This window comes from Brachyhypopomus gauderio, chromosome 11, assembly GCF_052324685.1.
Source record: "Brachyhypopomus gauderio isolate BG-103 chromosome 11, BGAUD_0.2, whole genome shotgun sequence".
In the NCBI taxonomy this organism is placed as follows: domain Eukaryota; kingdom Metazoa; phylum Chordata; class Actinopteri; order Gymnotiformes; family Hypopomidae; genus Brachyhypopomus; species Brachyhypopomus gauderio.
In genome coordinates, this window is record NC_135221.1 from 14,222,591 (window position 1) to 14,243,951 (window position 21,361).

General features: G+C 46.9%; 1 protein-coding gene across 1 annotated transcript in view; it reads left to right on the forward strand.

Annotated features, from left to right (window-relative positions):
* The first annotated feature begins 17,536 nt into the window (after positions 1-17,536).
* The window catches only part of nav2b (neuron navigator 2b), an 86,491-nt gene continuing 82,666 nt past the window's right edge, over positions 17,537-21,361 (forward strand). The window contains exons 1-2 of the mRNA XM_077022199.1: positions 17,537-17,618; positions 17,880-18,109. Of these exons, the coding sequence (XP_076878314.1) occupies positions 17,894-18,109 (216 nt within the window). The 5' untranslated portion in view covers positions 17,537-17,618; positions 17,880-17,893. The remainder of the gene's footprint in view (positions 17,619-17,879; positions 18,110-21,361) is intronic.

Here is a 21,361-nt window from a genome sequence, read left to right on the forward strand (position 1 = left end):
TGACCCTGGACCATCCTGACTACGCCAAGAAAACGCTGTTACTTATCCTAGTACTCGTGATTCCCCTGCCTGTTTCTGTACCAGTGTCTCATTTCAATAAAAGCGGTGTTCTTCCGCATTTGGATCCCTCTCTGCCTGGTCAATTCGTAACAGAAATACTTCGCCTTGACATGGATCCAGCAGAAGTAACAATCGCGACTCTCACCGAAACGGTCCGCCAGCTCACGGATATCATACGGAGTCAAGGAATCGATATCGCTGCCCTCCAGGAAGCTGTCCGCCTGGTCACAACCTCTGCTTCTACCTGCGTGAGTGTTCCAGCGGCAGAACCTGAGCGCTACGATGGATCTCCTGATCGCTGTCGAAATTTCCTCATGCAATGTTCCATATACTTCACGCATCATCCAGCCCGGTTCCAGGCCGAGTTACAGAGAGTCCACTTTATCCTTTCGTTCCTCACGGGAGTAGCAGGTGCCTGGGGTACAGCGTTGTGGGAAAGCCAAGACCCTGCCCTCCAGTCGGAGAGTCAGTTCACCGCAGTACTCAGGGCTGTTTTCGATCATCCCGCAGACGGATGTGATGTGGGAGACCGGCTCTACGAGATTAAACAGGAACAACGTAGTGCTGCTGAGTATGCGAGAGAGTTTCGTACGCTGGCTGCAGGAAGCGGTTGGAGTGACTCGGCCTTGAAAACAGTGTTCCGCCGCGGTCTGCGAAATGACATTCAGGTTGAACTCGCTTGCCGAAGTGAAGCCCTCACCTTGTCTGAGTTCATTCAAGCGTCCATTAACGTTGACAAATGGTTATTGACCTACCGCTCCAGTAATACCGACATCCCTGTCATTGCGTCCTGTGCGCCACCTTCCCATGTACGTGATCCGAGTCTTCAGATGACAGACGAGTTTGTGCAGCTTGGCAGGTCCCCACTAACATGTCAGCCATTCATGCCTATTAAAAAATATAGTCAAGTTAGCTTACCCGTACTAATATCTTGGGGCGGCATAGATACAAACCTGTCTGCTTTAGTGGATTCGGGAGCAGCAGGCGATTTCATAGATCAGGACCTCGCCTACCACTTACACCTCCCCACTGTACCTGTAGATCCTCCCTTGAGAATAAATTTACTGAATGGGCAGCCTATAGGAGAGGGTGTGATTACACTCCGTACCTGCCCCGTGGAGCTACGTGTAGGTCTGTTCCACAGTGAAATGAGAGAGTTCTTCCTCATATCCACGCCCCGAGACCCCATCATACTCGGGTTTCCATGGCTGTCCATGCACGACCCTGAAATCTCCTGGAAAAAACGAGAACTCGTACGGTGGAAGGACAGTTGTCTTAGCAAGTGCATTCACCTACCACTCCAGTCATCCTCGGTGGAAAGCCCAGACACACCTCTCTCTGACGTCATCCCCACTCAGTATCGTGCATTTGCGGACGTCTTCAACAAGGACAGTGCCTGTTGTCTGCCTCCTCATCGTCCCTGTGATTGCGCAATCGACCTCCTGCCTGGAGCCCCCTTACCTCGTAAAACGAAACCTTACCCTCTATCACGCCCTGAAGATCTGGCGATGGAGTCCTACGTCACCGAGGCTCTGCAGAAGGGGTTCATTCGACCATCCACCTCCCCGGTTGCTGCTGGTTTCTTCTTCGTAGAGAAAAAGGATGGGGGATTACGCCCTTGTATAGACTATCGTGCCCTAAACGCAGTCACATCGAAATATGCCTACCCTCTCCCCTTTATCACTGCTTCGCAAGAGCGCTTGATGGGAGCGAACATCTTCACCAAGCTAGATTTACGCAGCGCTTACAACTTGGTCCGTATTCGGGAGGGAGATGAGTGGAAAACTGCCTTTGTTACCGCCAGAGGGCACTATGAGTATCTTGTCATGCCATATGGACTAACTAACAGCCCCGCCGTATTCCAAGCATTTATGGATGACATTTTCCGTGATCTGATAGATGATTTCGTATTCGTTTACATTGATGATATCCTGGTTTACTCCCCGTCCGTTTCAGAACACGTCAAACACGTCTCTGCTGTGTTACAGCGCCTTCGGAAGCATAGTCTTTATGTGAAGGCGGAAAAGTGTGAATTTCATCGCTCCTCGGTGACATTTCTGGGATGTACGCTGTCCCCTGGCCAGATCTGCATGGATACGCAGAAGGTGGAAGCAGTCACGAACTGGCCGACCCCTCGTTCCACAAAGGAGCTGCAGCGATTCCTGGGATTCGCCAACTTCTGTCGCCGTTTCATCCGAGGCTTCGGTGAGTTGGCTACCCCTCTCACTAATCTCTTAAAGGGAGGGAGGACTCGGAAATTCGCCTGGACCGCTGAAGAGGAACGAGCGTTCTCACTCCTTAAGAAGGCATTCACGTCGGCCCCCGTACTGCACCTTCCTGACCCCCAACTCCAGTTCATCGTAGAGGTCAATGCTTCGGAGGTGGGAGTGGGCGCTGTTCTTTCTCAGAGGCAGGGAAACCCGCCGAAACTGTATCCCTGCGCCTACTTCTCCAAAAAACTGACAATCGCTGAAATGAACTATGACGTCGGAGATCGGGAACTCCTGGCCATCAAACTTGCGCTCGAGCAGTGGCGTCATTGGTTGGAGGGAGCGGAGCACCCATTCATTGTATATACAGATCACAAGAACCTCGAATACCTGAAGTCAGCCAGACGCCTGAACCCGCGACAAGCCAGATGGGCACTGTTTTTCTCCCGGTTTCGTTTCACTGTCTCTTACAGACCTGGGTCAAAGAACATCAAAGCCGATGCCCTATCACGGATCCACGAAAAGGACGAAGCAACCCACGAACCTGGACATATTCTGCCGGAGTCCTGTTTCCTCGCGGCTATCCGATGGGACGTACAAAAAGAATTGGATGAGGCTTTGCGCAACGATCCCAGTCCGGTAGAATGCCCGGAGGGGAAACAATACGTACCCGTATCCCTTCGGGGGCGTATCCTACAGCTTGCACACGACACAGCGGGCACAGTCCACCCCGGTATTACACGCACACGACATCTCGTTTCGCAACGTTACTGGTAGCCATCCTGGGAGGACGATATTCGTGATTATGTTCTAGCATGTTCCGTTTGGGCCCAGTCACGTACTCCCCGGATGCTACCAGCAGGAGAACTCCTTCCCTTACCTGTTCCTCTTCGGCCATGGACGCACCTCGCGATCGACTTCGTCACGGATTTGCCCACATCTGGAGGGAATACTGTTGTTACAGTAATTGTGGATCGGTTCTCGAAAATGTGCCGTCTCATTCCTCGCCCCAAGCTACCCACTGCCATGGAGACAGCTCTTGACCTCTTCCAGTACGTATTCCGGATTTATGGCTTGCCCGAAGAAATCGTCTCCGATAGGGGCACGCAGTTTACATCTCGGGTTTGGAAACAATTCTACAAACTTCTTGGTATTACTGTCAGCCTGACGTCAGGCTACCACCCCCAGTCTAACGGAGAGGTTGAGCCTTACAATCAGGATTTAGGGAGGTCTCTCCGACAATATTGCGTTACTCAGCACGACTGGCACAAATACCTCCCGTGGGCAGAGTATGCTCGGAATTCTATTGTACACACCGCTACCAAACTCACGCCTTTTCAATGTGTATATGGTTACCAACCTGCGTTTTTCCCGTGTGACAAAACACCAGCTGATGTCCCAGCCCTAGACGAGTGGTTTAAACACAGTGCCCGCACCTGGGAACTAGCACATGTACATTTGCGACGCGCTCTACACACACGCAGGCTCAACGCGAACCGTCGTCGTCTCCCAGCATTGATTTACCACCCAGGACAGAGAGTATGGCTGTCGACACAGAATCTCAACCTAAAGCAACGGAGCAAAAAACTTAGTCCACGATATATTGGTCCATTTAAAGTCCTCAGCAGAGTTAATGCAGTTACCTATAAACTCCTTTTACCATCACATTACCGTATAAACCCTGTCTTCCACGTCTCTCTCCTGAAGCCGGTTCACTACAGCCCGTTCACCGTACCTCCTGTGTCTGATAAACCTCCTGACCCTCTGGAGATCGACGGTCGTCCGGCATACATCGTCCGAGAGCTCTTGGAGTCCCGACGCCGGCGAGGTGGTCTCCAATATCTGGTGGATTGGGAAGGATATGGGCCCGAGGAACGGGCCTGGATTCCAGCGAGGGATGTCCTCTGCCCCACTATGATCGCTGATTTCCACGCAACGCACCCCAACTTTCCTGCCCCCCGGCGCCGCGGTCGCCCCCCGGCACGTCGTAGAGCATCAGGTGCCGCTCCTTTGAGGGGGGGTACTGTAAGGAATGCCACCTGATCTTCCCTAACCAGCCTCACCTGCCCCTCATTACCACGCCCCCTTTCAGTCACACTTATACACCTTCCCCAACACGTCTCAGTCGCGAAGTATTGCCGACTCATGCCGCGTACCAAGCCGTTCTATTACCTGTCTGCTCTCCTGTGTTCTGACCCTCGCTTACGTCCCCGACCTTGTCCCCTGCCTAGTCCCTCTGTACCTCCTGACTTCTGCTCCCCCGGTATGACCCTGGACCGTCCTGACCACGCCAAGAAAACGCTGTTACTTATCCTAGTACTCGTGATTCCCCTGCCTGTTTCTGTACCAGCGTCTCATTTCAATAAAAGCGGTGTTCTTCCGCATTTGGATCCCTCTCTGCCTGGTCAATTCGTAACATATATATGTTGTGTAGTGAATACTATGCAGTGAATACTGACAATGTGTGTTGACATTAGTTTCCTAGCTAGCAGTGAAAGATACTACAAAAACAGAAGGTTGCAATGTACATTCAACACCAGAAACAACGTTAATAAGGATGAATATGAATTGATTCATGTTATATTAACACACATCAAAGTAGACTCCCAGTGTAGCCAGATGCTTAAATGGACACTACAGTTCCAAAACCAAGTCAGTATCTTCAACTAAATCTTTATCTACTTTTAAGAAGTCAAACGGGCACCTTAAATAAGATGCGGATAGGTACCGAGTCAAGCTGCATGTCAGCGTGGCCTCTCTGGCTAACAAAGAGGGCAATGGATCTGGATTAGCATGACAAGAGAGACCAGGCCAGAGTTCACAATTGGACACTGCTGAGACGGCAACAGCAAGTGGAATAGTGAGAAGAGGACCTCACAGACAGAGCTAGTCAATGCTATAAAAATACAAATAGTCTGTGTTTACAGTCTGTTTAAACCACTCCAGACTGAATGAACGTTTTAACTCACTCAGACTTTAACTCAGCTCTCATCAAGGTAAATTTTAGGTCTAAAATACAATATAAAATAGGTCTAAAGCACCGTTACTCCTAAACGTTATCATGAATAACGTGAATAATACAACACTGAGGTAAAAACCTGGTGAACTGCGGCACTGTAAGCAAGTCTGATAAAGTGCTACACTTCTGCTCAGAGAAGCATCTCCACCAGCTGAGTGTGAATCCACCCCTCCTGCAGGCGTCCCCATTGGATGCTCAGACTCCTTGATGAAAGTAGCGTGTCATAAATGGATGCTCTCTATGACCTCCGAGACGAAGGTTCTCCTGCCTGGGAACCAACCCCACCCTCCTCATCCTCAACAGGGGGACAATACATGGGCCCCTGGGGTGAGAGGGGGACAGAACGGATGGGAATTACACACCCGGGGGCGTTTCCCCCTCACAGACCAGGACGCTGTCTCCTTTAGATGGAAATGAAAGTCTTTGGTCCAAGGAGATGGGAGAGACAGTATGGGAGTGACAGGAGCCTCTCTCTCTCTCTCTCTCTCTATCACACACACACACACACACACACACAGCATCTCACCATGGCATTATAGATCCTTATACTGCCCCTTACACTGGAGCATTTGCCTAGCTGTCTGGGATGCAGTGTGAGTGTGTGCTTTGAGAAATCTCTGACCTGAATGCAGAAAATCTGTATTTCTGTATCTTATAATTAAACCTAGCCTTGGACTTAACTGCAGTGCCAATCTGGGATTGGTCCTTTAGCTCTAACTGTATTACATGAGGTTTACCTCTCAGTCAAGCCACAGACATCCCTCATTCACACACACATATATATATATATATATATATATATATATATATATATATATATATATATATATATATATATATATATATATATAAAATCAGTTACTGCAGTGATCTGTCAAACCCCACCAAACCAATCAGTTGCAGGCATCAGAAGCCCATTATCACAGCTTTAGAAAGAGTGTTAAATCATATCGGACTACAGTATCCCTGGGTGACCTAGAAAGATAATAATAATAATAATAATAATAATAATTTATTTAATAATAATAATTTAATAATATTATTATTATACCTGTTCCCATGACTAGTTAACACTTCATCTGTTGTATTTCTCTAGGGCTCACAGTGACCTCCAGGCGTCCACGGTTTACTAGTGCTGTAACTAACGAGCGTCTGTCCTGTGCTCTGACCCAGTGGGCTTTTCCATGAGCTCCTGTGGTCTGCTTTGATCCATCTCTGTCTCCTCAAGTGGAGCAGGAAGTGCTTAGTGAGCCGTACCGCGGCTGCATGGGCTACAGGGCTGAAAGCATCTATTCCTGGAACTCCAGTTTGAGTTGACTTCTGTAGGGAGATGTCATGCTGCCCGGTCAGAAACGACCTGAAAATCACCCAAAAGTATTCCAAATATCACCCAAAACTCACCCTACAATCACCCAAAGTTCACCAAAAAATCATCAAAATCTCCCTGCCCCAAACTAATAAGCAAACAAAAAAATGACATTGATCCAGAATTCACTATTATTCATTGTTAACAATGAATGATTTACAGTGGGTGCCATTTTGTATTGTGTGTGTGTGTGTGTGTGTGTGTGTGTGTGTGTGTGTGTGTGTGTGTGTGTGTGTGTGTGTGTGTGTGTGTGTGTGTGTGTAAAATAATTTTAAAACAGAACAAAATTCACTATGTTTCTGTTCAAAGAAAGATTCAGTCTCACTTAACATGTGAGGGAGTGAGAGACAGAGAGAGTAAGTAGATCTGGGTGATGAACAACAGGGAAGCTGCATGTGTGAGTGAGACAGACGACCACCTCCCTGTGTAGGGCAAGCCCCTAACACACACCTCCCTGTGTAGGGCAAGCCCCTAACACACACCTCACTGTGCAGTGCGAGCCCCTAACACACACCTCCCTGTGTAGGGCAAGCCCCTAACACACACCTCACTGTGTAGGGCAAGTCCCTAACACACACCTCCCTGTGTAGGGCAAGCCCCTAACACACACCTCACTGTGCAGTGCGAGCCCCTAACACACACCTCCCTGTGTAGGGCAAGCCCCTAACACACACCTCACTGTGTAGGGCAAGTCCCTAACACACACCTCCCTGTGTAGGGCAAGCCCCTAACACACACCTCACTGTGCAGTGCGAGCCCCTAACACACACCTCCCTGTGCAGAGCAAGCCCCTAACACACACCTCCCTGTGCAGGGCAAGCCCCTAACACACACCTCCCTGTGTAGGGCAAGCCCCTAACACACACCTCCCTGTGTAGTGCAAGCCCCTAACACACACCTCCCTGTGACAGTGGGGTTGTGTAGGGTAAATAACAAATGAGGTCTAAAGAAAACCTCCCAGGTGGATTCAAGACTCAGTGGAGCAGAGGAGTTTGCTGGAGCCGAGACTCAGTGAGCGTCTGCGTGAATGTGTGTGTACACGAACGTGGGAGTAAAACATTCAGGATCTTAACCATCAAGATTAACGTGTTAAAGTTTGAATGAACAACGCCAGTTTGAGTGACCATGTCATCCTGGTCATTTACCAAACCAGTTAACCAAACTCACATTCATAATTTCAGTTTCTTCAAATGTAAGTTATTACAGAACTACCACATACTGTAGAAGCAGTTTACTGCAAAAAATTAAGTTCCACAGGCAACCTGTGGGTGGCAGTAGAGGTGCAATTTTGATGATGGCAAAATAAGTTTTCTTCCACCCTGTATATTTCTGAAAGGACTTCATTTAGTTCCTTACTCCACTGTAATCTTGAGTATTTGAACATCAGTCGTTGCCTCGTCCAGCTCCATGTCTCTGTCTCTGTCTCCATCCAGTGTGAAGCCGAGTTCTTGGAGCTGAGACAAGATGGCCATGATGTGAGGTGGAGGTCCTTCAGAATGGGCTACCAACACATCCATGTCTGAGTTTCTGTAGAGATGGTTAAAAGAGCACCATTGTATTGTCCTCATGTATCACTGTCCAGACTGTCTCGACTGTACTAACTGCCCTGACTGTCCTGACTGTCCTGACTGTCCTGACTGTACTGACTGGATCTGGTATGTCAGTTCATGCCACCATGTCAGTTGAGTTAATAATGAGTTACAGTGTGCCTGAGGAACACTGTCGTTAATACGCTGTATGTTATATTAATGTAACATACTGTAAAATCCATTAGATTTTTATCCCAGTCACCCTGTTATTACCCTCTCATTTCCTGATTCGAATAAATGGCCCTTTCAGCAGTTCACTTGAGCATTCAGGTTATTACATCACTCAGCAGGGTCGTAAATAAAACGGGGTTTGTACTGCATTCAGCCTCAGGGGTCTAAATCATCTTCATCTTTGGCTCACACGACTTTCTGACAACAGTCCTTCTGTCTCTGCTTGGACTTCTGGTGTGCGCTTGTGTAGGGCTGCCAGCCTGCTGTCCACCATCAGGGGGCGCTTGCTCAGGACCAGGACTCTTGTGGACATTGTTGCTATCTGGGGTTTGGACATTTCCTGCATTTTCCTGATTTTAAGAGGATTGCTTGAGTCAGAACTAAGCGTGTGGTTTAATCATCAAAAGCCACTAACATTTGGCAGCCAGAAGGCTGTAATTGTCTTGACATTAATCGGCTGGGTTGCCTTTATTTCAGTGTGCTCGCTGCTTTAGTGGAGAATCGATTTACCATTCAAATATTCTTCTGTCTTCTTCTCTCAAATATACTGTAGCTTTTGCTGACTTCAAACAATAGTTTCATTCAGTTTTGAATGATTAGCCTCTTGAATGTGTTGTTTTCTGCCTTAAATTAAACGAATGCTTCATTTCCAGTGTTGCCTAGAGCTATGATTCCATGTAATTGTGTGTTTGATAATTTGAAGAACTACAATTCAGTGGTGTCCTTCTTCATAACCATCAGATCAATGGTGGCGTAGCTTGGTAGCGTACTTGTAAAGCCGCTGTTATCTGCTGTTGTCCTGCTCCCTTTACTTGAGGCTGGAAATGAGTGAGGTTTGTTCTTCCCTTCACGTAAGCAGCCCTGTGTGTGTGTGTGTGTGTGTGTGTGTGTGTGTGTGTGTGTGTGTGTGTGTGTGTGTGTGTGTGTGTGTGTGTATCTGTACATCCTCCAAGCCAGTGGCTCCCCGTGTACCTCTGGGGCATGACTCAGCTATCTTCTCCTATTTATACACCCTCACTATCAATGGCACTCTACTTCCTCTGAAGTGTGAGCCCCCTAACGCAGTCATCCACTGACAGAATGTGTCCCTGGGTCCTAAAGAGAGCCGGCAGTCACAGCTCTGGAGATTCTCACTACACTCCTATAAGCTCATTCAATTGCCTAAATCTAGCCTAAAAAAAACCCTTTTGACAATGTTAGTATCTACCGGACTTGAAAGCGTATCAAGTCCGGTAGATACTAACATTGTCAAAAGGGTGAAGAGATACATATAACCATATATCAGAATATACATATACCCACATGTACAAGCAGAAAATCAGAGAGAAGATAGAGGGATGTTTTGGCCTTCATGTCATTTGATCCATTCAATCATGACTCAGAAGGCAGAGAAGGATCCATATGCAGATTAGGTAAAACAGTATTTAATGACGTAGACACAGTAAACAGGAGCACAAACAGGAAGATCCCGAGAGGCAGACAGCAGCAGTCCTACGGGGCAGCGCAAAATGGGCAGAGACAAAAATATACCAGGCACAGAGATCAACAAACCAGAGAGAATAGGGACAAACAGGCAGAGGAACACAAGGGCTGGGCACAGGAGAAAATAATGGGGCAGAGCAAAAGTCAACAACACATGGCTCAAAATAGAGAAATACAGAGGAAACGGCTTGGTATGCAACGCAAGGAGGCAATACTTCACAATGAAGTGCTGTTCAATGAGTCCTTAAGTAAGGTGGTTGATGGCTAATAGAGGTCAGGTGCACTGATCAGTATTCTGGTGATGGCACTCTCTGGCGGTCCTGGGTGTAGCCGAAGTCTCTGACAGTTACACACTGAACAGTGCTGATAGAGGTCTGTGTTTGGACTGACAGTTACACACTGAACAGTGCTGATAGAGGTCTGTGTTTGGACTGACAGTTACACACTGAACAGTGCTGATAGAGGTCTGTGTTTGGACTGACATTTACACACTGAACAGTGCTGATAGAGGTCTGTGTTTGGACTGACAGTTACACACTGAACAGTGCTGATAGAGGTCTGTGTTTGGACTGACAGTTACACACTGAACAGTGCTGATAGAGGTCTGTGTTTGGACTTACAGTTACACACTGAACAGTGCTGATAGAGGTCTGTGTTTGGACTGACAGTTACACACTGAACCGTGCTGATAGAGGTCTGTGTTTGGACTGACAGTTACACACTGAACCGTGCTGATAGAGGTCTGTGTTTGGACTGACAGTTACACACTGAACAGTGCTGATAGAGGTCTGTGTTGGGACTGACAGTTACACACTGAACCGTGCTGATAGAGGTCTGTGTTTGGACTGACAGTTACACACTGAACAGTGCTGATAGAGGTCTGTGTTGGGACTGACAGTTACACACTGAACCGTGCTGATAGAGGTCTGTGTTTGGACTGACAGTTACACACTGAACAGTGCTGATAGAGGTCTGTGTTTGGACTGACAGTTACACACTGAACAGTGCTGATAGAGGTCTGTGTTTGGACTGACAGTTACACACTGAACAGTGCTGATAGAGGTCTGTGTTTGGACTGACAGTTACACACTGAACAGTGCTGATAGAGGTCTGTGTTTGGACTGACAGTTACACACTGAACAGTGCTGATAGAGGTCTGTGTTTGGACTGACAGTTACACACTGAACAGTGCTGATAGAGGTCTGTGTTTGGACTGACAGTTACACACTGAACAGTGCTGATAGAGGTCTGTGTTTGGACTGACAGTTACACACTGAACAGTGCTGACAGAGGTCTGTGTTTGGACTGACAGTTACACACTGAACTGTGCTGATAGAGGTCTGTGTTTGGACTGACAGTTACACACTGAACTGTGCTGATAGAGGTCTGTGTTTGGACTGACAGTTACACACTGAACAGTGCTGATAGAGGTCTGTGTTTGGACTGACAGTTACACACTGAACAGTGCTGATAGAGGTCTGTGTTTGGACTGACAGTTACACACTGAACAGTGCTGATAGAGGTCTGTGTTTGGACTGACAGTTACACACTGAACCGTGCTGATAGAGGTCTGTGTTTGGACTGACAGTTACACACTGAACAGTGCTGATAGAGGTCTGTGTTTGGACTGACAGTTACACACTGAACAGTGCTGATAGAGGTCTGTGTTTGGACTGACAGTTACACACTGAACAGTGCTGATAGAGGTCTGTGTTTGGACTGACAGTTACACACTGAACAGTGCTGATAGAGGTCTGTGTTTGGACTGACAGTTACACACTGAACTGTGCTGATAGAGGTCTGTGTTTGGACTGACAGTTACACACTGAACAGTGCTGATAGAGGTCTGTGTTTGGACTGACAGTTACACACTGAACAGTGCTGATAGAGGTCTGTGTTTGGACTGACAGTTACACACTGAACAGTGCTGATAGAGGTCTGTGTTTGGACTGACAGTTACACACTGAACAGTGCTGATAGAGGTCTGTGTTTGGACTGACAGTTACACACTGAACTGTGCTGATAGAGGTCTGTGTTTGGACTGACAGTTACACACTGAACAGTGCTGATAGAGGTCTGTGTTTGGACTGACAGTTACACACTGAACAGTGCTGATAGAGGTCTGTGTTTGGACTGACAGTTACACACTGAACAGTGCTGATAGAGGTCTGTGTTTGGACTGACAGTTACACACTGAACAGTGCTGATAGAGGTCTGTGTTTGGACTGACAGTTACACACTGAACAGTGCTGATAGAGGTCTGTGTTTGGACTGACAGTTACACACTGAACTGTGCTGATAGAGGTCTGTGTTTGGACTGACAGTTACACACTGAACAGTGCTGATAGAGGTCTGTGTTTGGACTGACAGTTACACACTGAACAGTGCTGATAGAGGTCTGTGTTTGGACTGACAGTTACACACTGAACTGTGCTGATAGAGGTCTGTGTTTGGACTGACAGTTACACACTGAACAGTGCTGATAGAGGTCTGTGTTTGGACTGACAGTTACACACTGAACAGTGCTGATAGAGGTCTGTGTTTGGACTGAGATCACTGGCATCTTAAATCTGCCGTGAAGGCGGAGCAGGAGTGGACATTTGTGGCTGGACTAAGATCACTGTCAGATCTAAGACTAAGATCAGACTGGACTAAGATTAGACTCAGGTGGTTTACACTCAGGTGGTGTAGCCTCAGGTGGTTTAGACTCAGGTGGTTTAGGCTCAGGTGGTTTAAACTAGGGATCTGGACCCATACGATTGTAAAGCTGCTTTGTGACAACGTGTGTTGTGAAAAGCGCTATATAAATAAATTTGACTTTGACTTTGACTTTGACTCAGATGGTGTAGACTCAGGTGGTGTAGACTCAGGTGGTGTAGACTCAGGTGGTTTAGGCTCAGGTGGTGTAGTCAGATGGTTTAGGCTCAGGTGGTGTAGACTCAGGTGGTATAGACTCAGGTGGTGTAGACTCAGATGGTTTAGGCTCAGGTGGTTTAGACTCAGGGGGTTTAGGCTCAGGTGGTGTAGACTCAGATGGTGTAGACTCAGGTGGTGTAGACTCAGGTGGTTTAGACTCAGGTGGTGTAGACTCAGGTGGTGTAGTCAGATGGTTTAGGCTCAGGTGGTGTAGACTCAGGTGGTGTAGACTCAGGTGGTGTAGACTCAGATGGTTTAGGCTCAGGTGGTTTAGACTCAGGGGGTTTAGGCTCAGGTGGTGTAGACTCAGGAGGTTTAGGCTCAGGTGGTGTAGTCAGATGGTTTAGGCTCAGGTGGTTTAGACTCAGGGAGTTTAGGCTCAGGTGGTGTAGACTCAGATGGTGTAGACTCAGGTGGTGTAGACTCAGGTGGTTTAGACTCAGGTGGTGTAGACTCAGGTGGTGTAGACTCAGGTGGTTTAGACTCAGGTGGTGTAGACTCAGATGGTGTAGATTCAGGTGGTGTAGACTCAGGTGGTTTAGGCTCAGGTGGTTTAGACTCAGGTGGTTTAGGCTCAGGTGGTGTAGTCAGATGGTATAGGCTCAGGTGGTGTAGACTCAGATGGTGTAGACTCAGGTGGTGTAGACTCAGGTGGTTTAGACTCAGGTGGTTTAAGCTCAGGTGGTGTAGACTCAGATGGTGTAGACTCAGGTGGTGTAGACTCAGATGGTGTAGACTCAGGTGGTGTAGACTCAGGTGGTGTAGACTCAGGTGGTGTAGAATCCTTGCACGTCATGTGTGATCTTGATTTGCTCTTAACTCTCATCCATGCCATGGAGAAGACATGTGTTTTGGGACGAACAAGTCTAGTCCAGGTGAGCTGCGCGGTCTCACATTTCCTGATTCTTCTCGCCTCTTATTTTTTGTTTGCTGTCTTCCTGTTCACTTTAAAAGAACGATATAATATCCCCCCCCGCACCCGCGCTGGTGTGCAACCCAGGATGCCATGCCTGCATGGTGTCTTCTCAGGAGGTTTCACAGGTGCCCCGTGGCCTCTCAGGCTCCAGCGGCCCTGCAAAGATAGCTCTATAAGAAGCTTTATCTCCGTCTCTCTGTCTCTATCCTGCTCCTCTGCTGCTGCTGGCGTCAGCCGGTGCAGGTCTGAATGTCCTGGACGCGAGGACAGCGTGTGTCATGCGTAGCGTGGGCAAGCACTGATCATGACCCTCCATATGTTTTACATGCTGGTTCCAGTGCAGGGACTGTCAATCTATAATATACTATATTATACCATATACATCTATATTATATATTTTCCTGCTGTTGTACTGCATGTGGTGTGTGTGTGTGTGTGTGTGTGTGTGGGGGGGGGGGGGGGGTGTCATGACTAGTTTAGCAAATATTACTAGTGCTTAAATTAGTGCGTAAAAATAATAACATTCTTGTCAATGTACCATACCATATAAGTTGTTATTTTAATATTTTGCAACATTCATACTTTGTGTAGTCTAGCAGTAACTCCTACATTTAAGATGTATTCTGGGTCCACCACAATTTGCCAACTCTGAGTTTATACAGAGGTCATTTTTTATGTATGATTCATGTTTTCCTTTGAAGTCTGAACAGACTCACCTTTTTTGCTTAAAAGAAAAATACCAAGTACAAAAGCCCACATGCAAACTGCTAAGATATTTACAGGTAGTGTTAGGTCACGTTCTGTTCTAAACCTACGTGATTCTTTAGCTTCAAGCAGAGCATTCATGTCAAAAGCCAATGTTATAAGAATGTCCATGACAGCATGTGTGTGTGTGTGTGTGTGTGTGTGTGTGTGTGTGTGTGTGTGTGTGTGTGTGCCCATACGTATCTGTGTGTGTGCGTGTGTGTGTGTGTGTGTGTGTGTGTGTGTGTGTGTGTGTGTGTGTGTGTGTGTGTGTGTGAGAGAGAGAGAGAGAGAGAGACTATGCGTGTGTGTGTATCTAAGCATGACGTGTCTGAGTTGGACATGTTTGGGTCTCATTCAGACGTGGTGGTGTTAACAGCCTGAGGTGATTCTTGTTTGTGATTGGACAGGGCACACTAAAAGGGCAGTGTGTTCCCAATCTCACACACTCATGGACACTCTCAACTCATGCCTCCTCTAACTGCTTCTGGTTCGGATGAATCACTGCAGTGATCATGTCCACACCACACCACTCACTGCCACATTGTGGGGCAGTGCTCAGCTAAGTGGTCAGAAGCTGGGTTGGAGCAAAGATCTGGACTGTCTGAATGTCCCCATGGACTGGAGTGAGCTCAGGTAAGACCTGGGTGATATTTTGTTACAATATGATTAGTACATTTATTGACAACAGAGCTCTATGACTGAAGTGAATGCTTCTCTTTGTCTTAAAAGCTGTGGCATTAATTTAAGGAAATCTAACATCCAAGGTCTTTGGGTGGCCTTGCCCAATCACGATTACATATGATCTTTAAGGCCATTTGTAGATTCTTGTTACTCCACCAGTGCCTGTGAGGCTAGGTTCTTAGTCAGCTGGCTTTGAGAGAGAGAGAGAGAGAGAGAGAGAGAGACAGACAGACAGACAGACAGACAGAGAGAGAGAGAGACAGACAGACAGACAGACAGAGAGAGAGAGAGAGAGAGAGAGTGATGAGTCTATTTTATTAAACTTTGGATCATGGCTGTGGGCCAGACTGTTATGGTTTCATTGCTGACATTTTGACCATGACACCAGGACTACACCTATGAATATATGGACATGGACACCTCAGTGCGAGCCTTCTCAGTGAGACCATCTCAGTGAGACCATCTCAAAGAGACCATCTCAGAGAGACCATTCTAGTGAGAGCCATCTGAGAGACACCATCTTGAACAAGCTTGTTTTTGGAACACTTAAAAGAATGTTCTTAAAAGAATGGCTCAGCAAAAAATATCATTCACAGTTTTTTGCTCTTTTGTAACTTCTTAAGCCAGAATTAGAAACATCTCTCAGCTGATTGACTACATTTGAGGAAGATGAAAAAAATTATTATTAGATCATTCCCTGAACAATGAACGTTTTCTTTCCTATACAAATTCTTATATGAAGTAGTGATGTACTGTGGTGAAGAGCTTGTGTATTTTAAGAAGAAACACTTGATTGACATCAGAATTCAGACAACAACATTGTTCACTGTTGTTCTCAGTAACATTGACATTAATGAGACATGGTTCATAAAACCTCACCACTCTTGTGACTTGTAATCAGCATCTCAGTCTCAAATAATGGCTCATCCATCACATGAAAACGGAATTAACAAAAAACTAACAATGTTTTTGTACATTGAGCATTTTTGTTAAAATAGAGATTTTTTTCATATCTGCTGCAGTTACTATTTTGGTACACAAGACCAAAACCCAAACTGTGCTGTCCTCAGGGTCTCTTTCTGTGGTTTAAACGACCAAACCCCATGCTATTAACATCACCAGCTGGTCAAATTGAACACACATTTCAAGTTGTGTTTATTTGAAGCTTCAACTTAGCAACCCGCACCTCCCACCCACAGATGTTGTGGTAGGTCTTTATTAGGCTGCCCTTTGTGGTGTTTCCCATGCTGTTATTTAATGATCGACCTCCACTGATGGGTTCTCCTCTTTCGGTTGGAGATCTAACCCTGAGGGATCTTTTCATGGCACAAGTTGTTCGTGCTGATGCAGTTACAAGCCTGTAGTTCACAAAATTGTGGTTATTCTGTGTTCAGTGATATGACAGGTGACACAGTCTTAATGTCAGTCGATATATAAAAGGACATGAAGTAATGTGTCTATATATATATATATATATATATATATATATATATATATATATATATATATATATATATATATACACACACACACACACAGTTTTATATGTATATGCTCTGAATCTACACATTTTTTAAATGATCCACTGGTTTCAGCCCATCAGGGATAATTGAGTTCAGTCCACATGCTCCAAGAACTGCTTCTTAAGCACAATTTAATCCTCCTTAATCCCCCACCACGCCACCACCTCCGCCAGCCGCAGCCCCCCACCTCCGTCTCTCTCCCTGTCCCTCTTAACATGTTGAAGGTGATCAGGCACGAGAAGCCACTGTCTTGGAAGGATGACTATTTCCTCCACTTCTACTGAACATCTACACATTTACACAAGTTCTATTAAAAGTTAAAACACCGCAAAGCCGCCTACCAACCCGTGTGTGCTTACATTACATCCTGCCACTGTTGATAAACCAAAATTGTCCTCAGGATATTCCAGTCTGGCATCTTTCTCAAAGTGTCTCCCCTGCTTTTGGGAGTGTTTCCCACTTGTGTTGCAAGAAATAGAGTGTATGATCAGATTGGCTCATTGTGTGCAGGACCCAAGGACCTGGTAGGCATCCAGTGTGCCTGTCATCATTGTGTTCCTCCCTAAGACACTTGTGCCATGTCTCCTGCCTCTCTAATCCCGTCCAAGCCAGACTGCTCGCCCCGTTGTGCCTGATTCTGACGGGCAGTTCCAGATTGGCAGACACATTGCACTTTATTACTGAACAGCCTTTCATGTAGCAGTTTACTGCACTCTTCTCTGGGGATGTTGGGCTTTTTGTGACAAGGGAACGCCCCTCGAGTGCTGGGTGGGAGCTGGGCTGGGCTGGGCCGGGCTGTCCTGGACCGCTCTTTACCGCCTCTGCGAGCTGTGGTCAGGAACAGGTGGTGAAGCGCTCCACACTTACACTCATACTGTGCTGGTCTGTGCTGGTGAAGAGGCGAGCACCACTGGCTCAAGGTTCAGCGCCTGACTGTGGTAGATGTCTTTTAGAACGTGTGTGTACTGTTGAGTCTTTTCTGCCTTGTGTGTGTGTGTGTGTGTGTGTGTGTGTGTGTGTGTCGTCGAGGCAATCCACTCACTTGCACCAGCTGTTGAGTCAGCTCGCACGATTGCTCAAGGTTGCACTTCAGTAGGAGGGTGTGCGCTCGTGTGTGTGTGTGTGTGTGTGTGTATGTGTGTGTGTTTGTGCATGTGAGCCTGTAAGCCCACCACAGTCTTGCGACTGCTCTCGGACAGCAGGGGAGAGGAAGATGCCGGCCGTGCTGGTAGCATCCAAGATGAAGTCAGGATTACCCAAGCCGGTGTACAATGTCCAGCCCATTCTGCAGCCCCCGAGCCGGGGCCAGGAGCACGGCCAGGGCGGCCCCGAGCGCGGCTGCTCCAGGCTCGGTCCGCTGAAGTCTCCCCTCTCAGAGGGACACATCCCAAGCAGCAGGACAGCCAGAGACAGGACAGCAGAACCCCAGGTCTGGGCTCCACGCGCCTCTATCAGGTTATATTGAAGTTGGTGGTTAGCACTGATCGTTTTGATGTTATGTCTCTGTAGAAATGATATTTCTTTATGGCTATTTTATTACATATACAAATTAATTTCAGTGTGTGTGTGTGTGTGTGTGTGTGCATGGCAAAAAAATTGGGATGAACGGTAAACTGTGTGTGCATGTGTTGGAAAGCTATCGGCACTGGTTACTTTAGCCGGAGTTCTTGGGGTGTGTGTGGAAGAGTCTGTGGGCTGCAGAGGTGTCCAGGTTAACCCACACCTGCAGGATAGTTTGCAAAAAGCTCTCCAGGTGTGTTTGTATGTGCATGTGGCCAGTGTGCGTGTGTGTATGTGTCTGTGTGCGTGTGTGTGTGTAATTTAATGAAATTGTGAAGGTTTTTCAGAACTGTGGAGTTTTCCCATCTGTCTGTCACAGATTTTTTTTAGCACAAGCGTCATTTCTTGCTGTATTGCATTCCTTACTTTCAATTGTTTAGTGTGTGTTTGTGTAGTGTGTTTGTTTTACACAAGTCTTCTTAAATTCAGTTTCATCAGCATGTTTACTGCAGTTCAGTGTAGTTCGGTTTTGGTGCTGTAGCTGTTAAAATAGCTCATAGTATAACGACGACCGAATGAGGCGTGTCTGAAGGTGGAAGGTGGTGCACTAAACATCCATTCACCAGCGTGGCTGAAGCTATTGCCCTGGGCAGCAGGGGGCGCTGTTCTCTGGTCTTTCTTTTGCAGGAACCTCTCGCTGTCATGCGTTTGTTTGTGCCAGTGTGCCAAGATCTGTGTGGTTTGAAGCACACCAAATAAGTCCTGCTGAAAAAATGATGTTGTTTTAAGAATAGATCAGACAGTTTTGGTCAAATGTGATGTTCTGCCCCACTGCACAACTATACACTGAGTGTACAGCTGCTTTGTGTATATATATATATATATATTGTGTGTGTGTGTGTGTGTGTGTGTGTGTGTGTGTGTGTGTGTGTGTGTGTGTGTGTGTGTGTGTGTGTGTGTGTGTGTGTGAGGGCACGTGTGTGTGTTTATTTTGCCTTGTGCTCTTGCTGCATAAGGAACTACACTCTTCATGTGGTTGGTAAGATGAAACACTGTGCTGCCTGGTCTGTCATTATAGGGCTACACACACACACACACACACACACACACATGGCAGTAGAGGTTTTACTACAGTGTTCCATTAGTAGCGGTACCCCACACTGCAGGTGGGCACATGGCCATGTGGGGTACACACTCCCCACTGTGGCCCTTCAGTAGGCCCAATGCACTGGTTCTGGTCCACATGTCAACCCCATACACTAATACACTACTAATCTCCAGTTGAACATAAGTGCTGAGGTATTCTCTTATTCTCCAGTGTAAACCCACAGGCTCGTGTTCTCCTCCAACATAAACCCATGTGCACAAGGTCCTGTATGAAGCTCATATTCTCAGACATTTGTAGTTCTAGCCCCTTTTCTACTGGCATGAGTTGCTGGAATACTCATGCCTGTCTAAAGCCGGTGCCATGTGTACTGTGGTGAGAGACCCCTGACCCCTTCAACCCACCGTGCAGATCAAAGCCAACAGGGTGATAAATATCTTGTCACTCATTTTTAATAATATGCAGTAATGGTGAACAGTACAGCTGTTTGCTTTTAGTAGTGTGAGCTCTCTGCGTTTGAAGAGCAGAGCAGGAGTTCTCTGGGCTCGCTGGATTGGCTGAATCTGTGTGTACAGTCTAATGTCAAAGGTCATGGCAGAGTCTTCTCTAGAGTAGAACTCTGCCTTTACCACCCTCTCTCACATAGCTCTAATATCTCTCAGATGTCTCTCACATGTCTCTCAGATGTCTCTCACATATCTCTCAGATGTCTCTCATATATCTCTCAGATGTCTCTAACATTGCTCTCACATGTCTCTTACATATCTCTCACATATCTCTCACACGTCTCTCACGTCTCTCACAACTATCACATATCTCTCACACGTCTATCACATATCTCTCACATATCTCTCACACGTCTCTCACAACTATCGCATATCTCTCACACGTCTCTCACGTCTATCACATATCTCTCACGTCTCACATGTCTCTCATGTCTCTCACATGTCCCCCTCTCTCACCTCTCCTGTGTGATTGTGTTAACACCTGCTATGAATAGCACAGTGAATTTTCTTGGCTAAAGTTTATAAGCTCAAATTCTTGTGTTGTTTCTTTGTCTGCAAAAGGAACACACACACACACACACACACACACACACACACACACACACCTGCGGCAGCTCAGGAGCTGTGCAGTAGACCACAGTGTGGATCTGGAGATGATTAGTGCAGATGCATGGCAGAGGTCTGACAGTCGAGAGCTTGATCTCACAGGATGGGTGGAGGACTTCAGAGACTCTGGGCTCAGAAATAAAGTTCCCCTACAGAGACTCCGTGTGTGTGTGTGTGTATGTGTGTGTGTGTGTGTGTGTGTGTGTGTGTGTGTGTGTGCTGTGTATGTTATTTTGCTCTCTCTCTCTCTCTCTCTCTGTGTCTCTCTGTCTGTCTCTCTCTGTGTCTCTCTCTCTGTCTGTCTGTCTCTCCATGTCGTTCTCTGTCTCTCCCTGTCTGTCTCTCCATGTATCTCTCTCCCTGTCTTTCTCTGTCTCTCCCTGTCTGTCTCTCAGTATCTCTCTCTCTCTCTCTCTCTCTCTCTCTGTCTCTCTCTCTGTCCCTGTCTGTTTGCCACTGCTTCACACTAGCTCAATACTTTGCCCTTCAGAATATGACACCACGCTGAAATGAAATCAGTTGTGCTGATCGTTGTGTTTGAGTCGAGAGCATCACACGTGTCACAGAACCAGTCAGATCACCATCCAGCAAACTGGGAGTTCAGTTCAACGTCGTGAATCTGAATTCAGATTGCAACTTTGAATTCAACAAGGCTTGCAACACTAAGTTAAGCTATTACATCCGCAACAATGTTTCAGACACTTCAAATTGTCTAGAAATGAACCAAAAGAATGGTTTGATTGCTCATCTTCAGTGCCTTTGTTTGTTGCATCTTCCACAGGCCATGTACTTTACCTGTGCCCAGAGCCGGAGTGGCTAATCGGGAGATTCAGGAGGATTCCTGATGGGCCGGCTCATGTCAATCTCTAGTTTGGGCCGATTGGGAGGGAACATAATTTTGGGCCGTATTTGAGCATGAAACTCCCGGGCTGAAAAAGGGGTCCACTCCGGCCCTGCCTGTGCC